General features: G+C 38.7%; 2 protein-coding genes across 2 annotated transcripts; both read right to left on the minus strand.

Moving 5' to 3' along the window:
- Window positions 1–6,319: 6,319 nt before the first annotated feature.
- Window positions 6,320–7,267, minus strand: LOC140949555 (neuropeptide Y receptor type 2-like). The gene has a single exon (XM_073398712.1). The coding sequence runs from the start codon at window positions 7,265–7,267 to the stop codon at window positions 6,320–6,322; it is 948 nt and encodes a 315-aa protein (XP_073254813.1).
- A 1,079-nt stretch (window positions 7,268–8,346) lies between these two features.
- LOC140949556 (QRFP-like peptide receptor) lies at window positions 8,347–9,384 on the minus strand. The gene has a single exon (XM_073398713.1). The coding sequence runs from the start codon at window positions 9,382–9,384 to the stop codon at window positions 8,347–8,349; it is 1,038 nt and encodes a 345-aa protein (XP_073254814.1).
- Window positions 9,385–12,159: the final 2,775 nt, after the last annotated feature.

A 12,159-nucleotide genomic window follows, 5' to 3' on the forward strand; every position in this document is an offset into this window, starting at 1 on the left:
CTAGAAAAAAAGCCTTTTATTTAGAAAAAAAACATTAAATGTTAAATTAATTACTATTAGAGTTTTGAAGGACCCTTATACTCTGAAGAGTTACTCCTTTTGGACCATAGTCAATGTTTTGTCTTCTCTTCGAGCATTTGATAAGAAACGAACCACAAAATTCTCTCAGGCCACGCCGGTAGTTTTCGACAAAGACGAAACAGATTATTGGATTTGCGGTGCTTGAAAGGTTGGTCATCAGGTCAGGTAATGACCTTAGTACTCGGAATAACAAACATGATCTTTCCAGTACTTTTTCTGAAAACAAGACAATAATAATGACAGGGATAAAACATAAATAAAAGGCTGCCACGACGCAAATGGACATTTTTATGGCTTGCCGTTTTCTTTGAATGTTTCCATTCACAGCAGAAGTGGGGAGTGCTTTATTTTTCCTTCGTATAGTTACCGCTATAGTACAGTATAAAATTGTTATGGAAATCAACGAAGCAAAGGAACAGGCGGCTCCGACATATTGAGAAATTGGATTTTTTTCCTCTGTGCAGTCAAGCGCACCATTTTTGTGCACGACGTCTGAATAAATACAAGATGCGGCGCCGCACAAAAGGGCAACGATCCACGAGGAAGCAATGGCCAAAACGCGAAATCTGGAGGAAATCAGATGGACTTTCATTGGAAAGACTACCGCTATAAACCGGTCCAATGCAATCCAAGTTAGGCTTTGTACAGAAACATAGATAGAGAAATAAATAACAAATCTCTGGATCTTGCAGACAATTGATCCGGCCGGTTCAGCGATCGGCCATTGACCATACGCTGCTTTTGCCAACTCAACTGGAATGAATGTTAACTGAAAGACAAAGTCAGAAAATGCCATGTTGGCGATAAGCTGATTTATCGTCTTTCTTAAGTCTTTCCGCTTGTACACCAAGGTGATTATAAGGGCGTTTCCAGTCAAGCCAACCAACAAGACCATACTGTAGACAACTATCAAACTTATTTTAAACACATATGGCTCATATAATGCTCCACAATCCAAATCCTTTTCGCTCGATGAGACGTTGCTCAAGTTGCTGGTCGACATAATATAAGTAGAAAAGAAACACCGATTTAATGTACGTCTCAAGCAGAAAGGAGAGTGAACTGACCCAAGAAGATGCCGCAAACTGAATTGACAGCGGAAGCAATTAAAACATCGAGACTGATGATTTCAAATGAATCCAAGCAACCGACTAAATACTTGAATTACTTGTCGTGACGGTAATGGAATTTCTTAACTTTTCGTTCTTGATTTCGAACGTTAATCGATTTGTATTAATCTCGAATTGTGTTGTCTCACCAGGGTGAGAGTCAGAAGTTTCAATAGACATCTGCAGGATTCCTGACATCTGTTCAAGATTTTTCAGATAATCGAACTATTAAATATGGGAACCATAAATAGTGTTTTCATGTAAAATATGATCTTCAGGGACCCACTTAAAAGGGGCGAACTTTGTTTGTTGAGAAACCACTTAAGAGCAGAGTCGCCGGAAGTAGCAATAAGAAACCACTTTGTTGGAATAAATTTGGATAAAGTTGGAATAAACGGTTGTGGCTAGTTTTAATCGAACAATTAGCAAAATTCAAACACAGGAGTAAACATTTCCGTATATGATGTCTTGTTCACAAATGGGGCGAGAAAATACGGCCAGCCTTAAAAAGTGATACTATCGAAGCGACAGGATGGAATAAACGTGATAAATCGCTGGGAGGTGGTGAAATGGGGAGGAGGCTGGAAAAAGTTTTTCTGGGGATCTGTTCAATCTGATGGCGAGAAGAGGAAGGAAGAATATCTCGCTGGAACTCATATACTAGGCATGTGACCTACTACCTGATTGGCCAAACTAATGCTAGTATCGAATCCGTGCCTGGTACAAGCCAACCCCAGCGGAATATCACGTGCGTACCACGCCTCGATATAATTACATTATGTCGCGCCATAATGTTCGGATATATATCGAGCCGTGTTTTCATGTAAAATATGTTCTAAAGTGCACTTAAAAGGGGCCAGCTTTGTTGAGATACCACTTAAGAGCTAATTCCCCGGAAGTAGCAATAAGAATCCACTTTGTTGGAATAAATTTGGCCACGATTGTGGCTAGTTTTATCGAACAATTAGCAAAATTCAAACACAGCAGTAAACATTTCCGTATATGATGTCTTGTTCACAAATGGGGCGAGAAAATACCGCCACAAGCGACACTTTGTGGCTGAAGCCCCATTCAAAGAAAAACTAAATAAAGCTCGCTCCTCAGTGGATACCGAACATTAAAGGCTATTATGGAAAGAAGGAAAAAGCTAAGCACCGGCGAGATGCAGCCCATAGTCTGACCATCTCCATTGCGACTAAATACATGTACCTGTAGCTTAGTATTTTAGGGAGAACAACATCCATCGTCGTCTCTGATGCAGCCCTTGACTGACCAACTCAAAAATCAAATTTGAACTGGCTGATTGCCTAAGAAATATCTACGCGGTAATGAACTAATATGTTATACGTAGAAGCAACATGTACCTGTAGCTTTGTATTTTAGGGAGAACAACATCCATCGTCGTCTCTGATGCAGCCCTTGACTGACCAACTCAAAAATCAAACTTGAACTGGCTGATTGCCTAAGAAATATCTACGCGGTAATGAGCTAATATGTTATATGTAGAAGCAAATGACGATGCGCGCCGAGTTGCGGCCCATTGTCCAACCGACTCGACAGGCATGCCACACACCCGTGAGATGCTTTAAAAACTTAAATTAACTATGACGAAAGGCAAAATGATGACAGCACAATAGCAGCCCGTGTCTGAACTACAGTGCCGCAACACCAAACGTTAATTAGCTTGGAGGACCTCCGACCTTAAGTAGACTTTAAAAGCGTCAGAGTTCCAGCGGCCAAGAGCACGGATTTGCGCATCTGAGTAACCCCGATTAGCAGCATGACAAGCGCCGCCAATGCGAAAACTGTGACTTTTGTAGCGACTGGTGTCTAACCCACAAGACGCTAAACAACGCTGTAGTTCCACATTAAATTGGTGAGTTAAAATTGGACTTTGATCAGCATGACAAAAAAGAGGGCCAGGAGAAGATCCCCGCAATTCCCAATATTGAATAAGGGCTACAACGGGGCAAAAGGCAGAAGATACCGCACGGGCAATTAAGATGTCAAACGGACGACGGCTTGTGTTTAATATGATTATACTCAGAAATCGTAATTTTCGCCACCTGCGTAGGACCGTTGCGCGATAAAAAGGTCAGGTTACCAAACTGAGCGACAGAAGACGCAAATCGACAGCTGAATCGATTGCTCTCGGCGGTAAGTTCACCTATGCGAAATAAGCCATAGAAGGCCAAGAGAAAAAGTGCCGAAAAGAGAGAACGCTGAAATGCCGAAGAATTAGTGAAACTAAGTGCACGAACCAGCTCATGTAAAACAGGTTTTGTCACCGGAAAACGTATGTCAACTGGCGGTCGACGGCTGAGGGCCGTTAATAGCTCTTGAATTCAAAACGATTTTGTGGGGTCATGGAGCCCTCTTAACTTGTGTAGGTAGGAAATGGCTGAAAGATATGAAGTAATCGTTGAAAGAGCCAATTTACGAAATGTGAGATAAGAGATGAATAAGGGGAGGCATTTAGGAGGTACCGGTAAAGGAGGATCATCAAAACCGTAAAATTGGCGATAAAATTGGCGGAAAAAAAATATTACGTAGAATAGAAAGCTTTGTTCAAGTGACACACCAGCGCTGACTCCACACTTTCTCCGTATTATGTCAAGAGTTAATGCAGCGATAAAAGCCTGTCATTTTCCGAGACTGTTGTGCAATAGATAGTTAAACACGGGACTACATGCTAACACTATCCCCGGGACACTATCACGACAGGTGAACAAAGTAGAGTTTTTCAAAGTGGACACAAGATTGACTTACAAAGGATCTGGAAGGACAATGCCTCATTATTAAGTTAAGATCTGAATTTGATTAAACATCACAGGGAAAACACGGAAGAATTAAAACAAAGCTGTCGTTTGCATCTGCCAACAATAAGAACAGAAGTAAGGACAGAAGTGACCAGGAGAATTTTTTATCATGAAAGTACAGTTTTTAATAATTTTTGTTATAGTAAATATCGGAGAGTTTGTTTATTATTTATTTTTTAAACTTTAGTATTTCATTTTCTACGCCTTTCGACATTAATTTAGAATTAGACAAAGGTGTTTAATATTAAATTTTTATATTTAATTTTCTATGCCTTTCAATAACTCAAAGCTTGTGCGCTATGAAAACTTGTAAGGTACACAAAGGTACCAGATAAGGTACACAACTTAAGGTAACTTAAGGTACACATATTTGAAAAGAACTTATAAAATAAATAAAAAAGGAATTTCATGTTCAGTTTTAATATTAGTTTTTATGCTGTTCAATAAACTTGCAGTCTGAATGCGGTTCGTGTTTCAAACATTCATCAATTCAAAAACCTGACAAACACTCCTGCTCGTGATTGATTACTAAAGTAGCTTGTGTGTAGCCTGCTGTATGCTGTACTGTAATACTAGATCACATAGTTCACCCACTGGAAAAAACAAACTGTGAATTGAAAATTAATGGCATACGGAAATCACTACAACCAAGAAAACGTCTATGATTGAGCCTAGTTTGTGTGACAAAGGCAAGAAAGACTATTACCAACTAATTTGTCATCGCCATTATTGCAAACGGATGCACTTTCACTTATTAAAAACGATTTCACTTGAATAGCTTTGCTGGCAGCCCAACGTTGTATGAGAAAAAGATCGCTGTTTACACAGGGGAACCCAGCGACTTTTTTCTGTAAAATAACTGTTGGAAGGAGCAAATATTGTCTAAAAATTTCTAAAGCTTGAGAAAAGCTACAAATTTCTAGATAACCGTTCCATTCGTCTAAAATATTGGGAGGTTTTCTAATAGCTTAACTGCGATTTTCGGAGGTTGTACTATTCGCATTTTAATACCAAGAAATTGCGATTATTGTTAAAAATGGTCTCCTTAAACGTTCGGTATAACGACAAAATGTCCCCTATAGTTTTGTAATGAAAGCAAGGCTGCTTCATCTCCTCAAACTTTCGACGGTACCCATAAGGGAAGCTAACACTTTCGGATAAGACGAAAAAGCCACCTCTAAAACTTTCGTGACGACGAAAGTTCCCCTAAGACATCCGAACAGATAAATAGTTTTTAGGGCAGCTCCAAATTAACCAAACAGGCTTCTATAAAGCATAGTGAAAACCATCTCAGACACCTCTGGCGTACTTGCAAACATTCGGCCGTTGGGTGCCCATGTTTGCAATTGTCTCTTTAACTAAACAACAGCGGCAAGATTTATGAGTTCTTACGATAAGGCGCATCATATCAGTTGTTCCTTTACAATCGCCTGTTGTTTTTAACCCTTTTAACCTTAGAGTGAATGGTGAGTCTTTGTAAAATGGCTCTAAATTCTGAGTCTGTGGACGCAATCCAATCGTTAGCTTTCCAACGAAACCTCTTCGTCGTCAATTTTATGTCATGGTACACTTTGTTTTTCAGCCTCCCACTCCTGGGAGTGAAAGAAACAATAGTTGAGATTTATGGTGCCGAATAACTGAAAAGTTAGGAATGCTTCGTAAATTCGGGGCCCACAAGGCTAAGTCAGGAAAAATGTCATAACTGCCATCGAGTACTATACAGTACATTAATATAAACATCACTTTATTAATAGACGTACAAGGCTCTTAGATCGTAGGGACGTAGCGAAGACAAGGTCAAGAGAAGGAATGCGCCGTGATCTAACGTTTTCATATAAGTTTGGTCACCGGCCGTTTCGCCTACGAATCGTTTAACTACCATCCCGTTCACTAACGTCTTATGTCGCTCCACTTAAGAACCGAAACGAACGCTGCGCATGTATATACCTCGTTCTCTCAGCCACGATAAGAAGAAGTGCGACACGCATGCATTTACCTCGTTCATTCAGTCACTGATCAGACGAAAGCAGTTTCAGAACTGACCCAACACGAACGCGAAACGACTTTTAAGTCGTTAGCGAACAGGGTGTTGGCGACGTAAACGACCGTACAGTTATCACAATCTCTCCACATTACCTTTCTTGGAGCCTTCAACAGGCTAACCAACCAGGAGCTAAGGAAAAAGCTTTTTATTTAGAAAAGAAACATTAAATGTTAAATTAATTACAATTAGAGTTTTGTAGGAACCTTCTACTCTCAAGAGTTATTCCTTTTGGACCACAGTCAATGTTTTGTCTTCTCTTCGAGCATTTAATAAGAAACGAACCACAAAATTCTCTCAGGCCACGCCGGTAGTTTTCGACAAAGATGAAACAGATCATTGGATTTGCTGAGCTTGATAGGTTGGTCATCAGGCCAGTTAATGGCCTTAGTACTCTGAGTAAAAAACATGATCTTTCCAGTACTCTTTCTGAAAACAAGACAACAATAAATGACAGGGATAAAACATAAATAAAAGGCTGCCACGATGCAAATGGACATTTTCATGGCTTGCCGTTTTCTTTGAATGTTTCCATTCACAGTTGAAGTAGGGAGCGCTTTATTTTTCCTTTGTAGAGTTACCGCTATAGTGCAGCATAAAATTGTTACGGAAATCAACGAAGCAAAGGAACCAGTGGCTCCAGCATATTGAGAATTTGGAGTTGTTTCCTCTGTGCAGACAAGTGGACCATTTTTGTGTACGACTTTCAAATGAACAGAAGATGCAGAGCCGCACAAAAGGGCAACGATCCACGAGGAAGCAATGGCCAAAACGCGAAATCTGGAGGAAATCAGGTGCACTTTCATTGGAAAGACTACTGCTATAAACCGGTCTAATGCAATCCAAGATAGGCTTTGTACAGAAACATAGACAGAGGTAGAAATAACAAAACTCTGGATCTTGCAGACGATTGATCCGGCCGGTTCAGCGATTGGCCATTGACCATACGCTGCCTTTGCCAACTCGACTGGAATGAATGTTAACTGAAAGACAAAGTCAGAAAATGCCATGTTCGCGATAAGCTGATTTATAGTCTTTCTTAAGTCTTTCTTCTTGTACACCAAGGTGATTATAAGGGCGTTTCCAGTCGAGCCAACTAACAAGACCGTACAGTAGACAATTATCAAACTTATTTTAAACACATATGGCTCATATAATGCTCCACAATCCAAATCCTTTTCGCTTGATGAGAGGTTGCTCAAGTTGCTGGTCGACATAATATCAGAAAAAAAGAAACACCGATTTAATGTACGTCTCAAGCAGAAAGGAGAGTAAACTCATCCAAGAAGATGCCGCAAACTAAATAGACAGCGGAAGCAATTAAAACATCGAGATTGATGATTTTAAATTAATCCAAGCAAGTGACTAAATACTTGAATTAATTGTCGTGACGGTTGGATTTTCTTAACTTTTCGTTTTTGATTTCGAACGGGAATCGATTTTTTTTTAATCTCGAATCGTGGTGTCTCACTAGGCTCAGAGTTAAAAGGATCTAGAAAAGAAATAATTGTTCTACCTGTTTAAACAGAAGTTTCAATAGAGATCTTTTCAAGATTTTTCAGATAATCGAACTATTAAATATGGGGACCATAAATAGTAAAAAATATATTTGCGTTAGACACCGTGTTAAAAATAGATATAATTTAGAAATAGAACGGGCAATGGAATTAAATATAAAACTTAATTATTTCATTTTCTTTGCCTTTCAATATTAAAATATTTATGATTTAGAATTAGACAAAGTAGTTTCATATTAAATTTTTATATCTAATTTTCTATGCCTTTTAATTGACTCACATTTCGTGCCTTATGAAAACTTGATGTTGACCAGCAATGAAGTGTAAACATATTTGAAAAGAACTCTTTAAATAATAATAAAAAAGAATTTCATGTTTAATTTTAATATTTAACTTTTATAGTGTTCAATGAACTTGCAGTCTGAAATGTAGGCTCGATTAGGATGAAAGACCGGACCCGGGAGACGGCGGAAATCGAGCCTGTCTGAAATGCAGTTCGTGTTTCAAACATTCATAAATTCAAAGACCTGAAAATACTCCTGCTTGTGATTAAAAATTAAATAGATCGTGTGAGGCCTGTTGTGTGCTGTACTGTCATACTGGATCGTATACTTCACCCCGTGGAAAAAAACAGGAACAGGGCGTTGGCAACGTACATGACCGTACAGTTTTCACGATCTCTGCACATTACTTTCTTGGAGCCTTTATGCAACAGGCTAATCAATACTGAGGAGCTTCGGAAAAGGCTTTTTATTTCAAAAAATAAAATAAATGTGAAATTAATTACTATAAGAGTTTTGTAGGACCCTTATACTCTGAAGCGTTATTCGTTTTGGAGTATTGTCAATGTTTTGTCTTCTCTTCGAGCATTTAATAAGAAACGAACCACAAACTTCTCTCAGGCCACGCCGGTAGTTTTCGACAAAGATGAAACAGATTATTGGATTTGCTGAGCTTGATAGGTTGATCGTCAAGCCGGTAAATGGCCATAGTACTCTGAGTAACAAACATGATCTTTCCAGTACTTTTCCTGACAACAAGGCAATAATAATGACAGGGATAAAACATAAATAAAAGGCTGCCACGACGCAAATAGACATTTTCACGGCTTGCCGTTTTCTCTGAACGTTTCCATTCACAACTGAAGTCGGAAGCGCTTTATTTTTCCTTCGTAGAGTTACCGCTATGGTACAGTATAAAATTGTTATGGAAATCAACGAAGCAAAGGAACCGGCGGCTCCAGCATATTTAGAAATTGCAGTTGTTTTCTCTGTACATTCAAGTGCACCATTTTTGTGCACGACTTTAGAATCAAAAGAAGATGCGGAGCCGCACAAAAGGGCAACGATCCATGTGGAAGCAATGGCCAAAACGCGAAATCTGGAGGAAATCAGATGGACTTTCATTGGAAAGACTACCGCTATAAACCGGTCTAATGCAATCCAAGTTAGGCTTTGTACAGAAACATAGACCGAGACATGAACAACAAAACTCTGGATCTTGCAGACGATTGATCCGGCTGGTTCAGCGATCGGCCATTGACCATACGCTGCTTTTGCCAACTCAACTGGAATGGATGTTAACTGAAAGACAAAGTCAGAAAATGCCATGTTGGCGATAAGCTGATTTATCGTCTTTCTTAAGTCTTTCCGCTTGTACACCAAAGTGATTACAAGGGCGTTTCCAGTCAAGCCAACCAACAAGACCATACAGTAGACAACTATCAAACTTAATTTGAACACATATGGCTCATATAATGCTCCACAGTCCAAATCCTTTTCGCTTGATGAGAAGTTGCTCAAGTTGCTGGTCGACATAACATACGAAAACAAGAACCACCGATGCAATGCACGTCACTAGCAGTTCTAGCAGAAAGGAGAGTGAACTGAGCGAAGAAGATGTCGCAAACTAAATCGACAGCGGGAGCATTTGGAACATGGAGAATGATTTCAGGTGAATCCAAGCAATCGACTAAATTAATACTGAAGCGAGATGGGAACTGAAGCCGAAGTGCAGAATAGGCAAATGATGTAGACTGACTTTCGCAGACACTTTTGTAGCCAATAAACGCAGCGTTTCTCTAAACTTGATGAAATTCATATTTACATTTTACACCAATTGTTTTTACTTCTATTTGATAATCATCGGCAATGTCTCGTCGCCTAAGAATTACAGTGAGTTGTAATGCAACTGGCCCCTCCCCGCCAATAGTTTATGCGCACCCTAACTGCGCACGTAACCAGGTCGCGTCACTGAGATCAAACGTCTGGGGCATTTTCTTGAGTGCGTCCTTAGTGCGGTTCCATTTGCTAACTGAGGTAGACAGGCGAACAATGCTGAACGCCCGAACAACATGGCGAAAAAGAAAAAGTGAATACAGACATTTTTGGCCAATTTCTTTCAGTTTGCCACACCGAGATCTAGACCACTTGAATGGCGATTTCACATCGACAACAACAGATAATCGGCAAAACTTTATGCTTCGAACTGGTGAGATATTTTTTCTATCCTGATTTACTGTCACATTTGCTCTATAATTCGTTTTACATACAATAACAAACAAAACCATATAAAAGGACAAATAAATCATACACCAAACTCACGACATGCGGAGGAAAAAAACGGAAAAGAACCTTTTATTTGCCCAAGGTTAGTGCTAAAGGCAATCTAATAAAAAACTTCAATACTGTAGATATTAAAGACATTTAAAAAAGACAGGCTAAAAATGTTACATTCTGTCTCTTGTGACGAGATGTTGGTGGATTTGGAATCGAAGTTGGAAGGTCCCTATGAATTCGTTGCAGAAAACATGCCCTTGCCTGCTAATTTTGCAGCAAAAAAGTACGTTTTTGGTTAGTTCACAGAAAAAATTACGTAGAATAGAAACCTTTGTTCAAGTGACACACCAGCGCTGACTCCACACTTTCTCCGTATTATGTCAAGAGTTAACGCCGCGATAAAAGCCTGTCATTTTCCGAAACTATTGTGTAATAGATAATTAAACACGGGACTACATGCTAACACTATAGTAAATATCACTACAGGTGAACAAAGTAGAATTTTTCCAAGTGGACACAAGATTGACTTACAAAGGATCTGGAAGGACAATGCCTCATTATTAAGTCAAGATCTGAATTATTTAATTAAACATCACAGGGAAAACACAGAAGAATTAAAACACGGCTATCGTTTGCATCTGCCAACAATTACAACAGAAGTAAGGACAGAAGTAACCAGGAAAATTTTTTATTCTCATGAAAGTACAGTTTTTAATCATTTTTGTTATAGTACATAACGAAGAGTTTGTACATTATTTATTTATTAAACTTTAGTATTTCATTTTCTATGCCTTTTAACATTAAAATATTTAGAACTTAGAAATAGACAAAGGTGTTTAATATCTAATTTTTATATTTAGTTTACATATTTAAAAAGAACTTAAGTTTTTATGCTGTTCAATAAACTTGCAGTCTGAAATGCGGTTCGTGTTTCAAACATTTATCAATTCAAAAACCTGACACTCCTGCTCGTGATTGATGACTAAAGTACCTCGTGTGTAGCCTACTGTATGCTGTACTGTCATACTGGATCATATAGTTCACCACGTGGAAAAAACAAACTATGAATTGAAAAATTAATGGCATACGGAAATCACTACAACGAAGAAAACGTGAATGGCAAATGCGAGATCAATCATAAACCAAGGCCTTGTAGCCATTACACAAACTTTGCTCACCGTGTTACTCTTTCTTTAAAGTGCTTGACACGTTTTAAGACTATCGACATTTCTTTCGCAGCTTGCTCTAACAAGAAAAAAGTGTTTACGGACGTTGGCTGAACAGAGCCACTAATGCAACCAGCGCACAAGTACTTTTCTACTTTCTTGAATATATATATGCAGTGGAAGCTCTAGTAAGCGGATACCCTCGGGACGCAAAAAAAGTTTCCGTAATTGAAGCTGGCCGCTCACAAGAATGTAAAAATACAGAGTTTGTATGAGAGTTAAAAAGAAAAAAACAAAAACAAAAAAGACAATGTTTTGTGAAGGCTTAATGTAGAGGAACGTTAAGCTGATCTTTTCCATAAATTTTCTTTTTAGGCTTCAAACACAGAGTTAGTTCACTTATCCTGATTTACTGTCACATTTGCTCTATATTTCGTTTTACATACAATAACAAACAAAACCATATAAAGGGACAAATTAATCGTACACCAAGATCACGACATGCAGAGGAAAAAAAAACGGAAAAGAACTTTTATGATAAGCCAGTTTGCCCAAGGTTAGTGCTAAAGGCAATCTAATAAAAAAAAACTTCCATACTGTGGATATTTAAGACATTTAATACATTAAAGACATTTAAGTCAGAAGTCTTGCAGAGACGACTGTTATTCCCACAAAAGAAATTGAAAACAATGCGCTCGCAAAATGTTGGAGGAAAAACACTGTGGCTATTATGGAAATGCAAAAATGGCGAATGGTGTTCAGTTTTAACATAAATGAGGGTGTTTCTAGACTTACTTCTCTCTATGCGGTTCCGTTTACATGCACATTGTATTTTACATAGGTTATATTTACTATACATAGCTTCCAG

Source organism: Porites lutea, chromosome 10 (genome assembly GCF_958299795.1).
Source record: "Porites lutea chromosome 10, jaPorLute2.1, whole genome shotgun sequence".
In the NCBI taxonomy this organism is placed as follows: domain Eukaryota; kingdom Metazoa; phylum Cnidaria; class Anthozoa; order Scleractinia; family Poritidae; genus Porites; species Porites lutea.

Bases quoted from the DNA above. Each gene is read 5' to 3' on its own strand.
- LOC140949555 (XM_073398712.1), bottom strand. From the start codon at position 7,267: ATGTCGACCAGCAACTTGAGCAACCTCTCATCAAGCGAAAAGGATTTG.
- LOC140949556 (XM_073398713.1), bottom strand. From the start codon at position 9,384: ATGTCGACCAGCAACTTGAGCAACTTCTCATCAAGCGAAAAGGATTTG.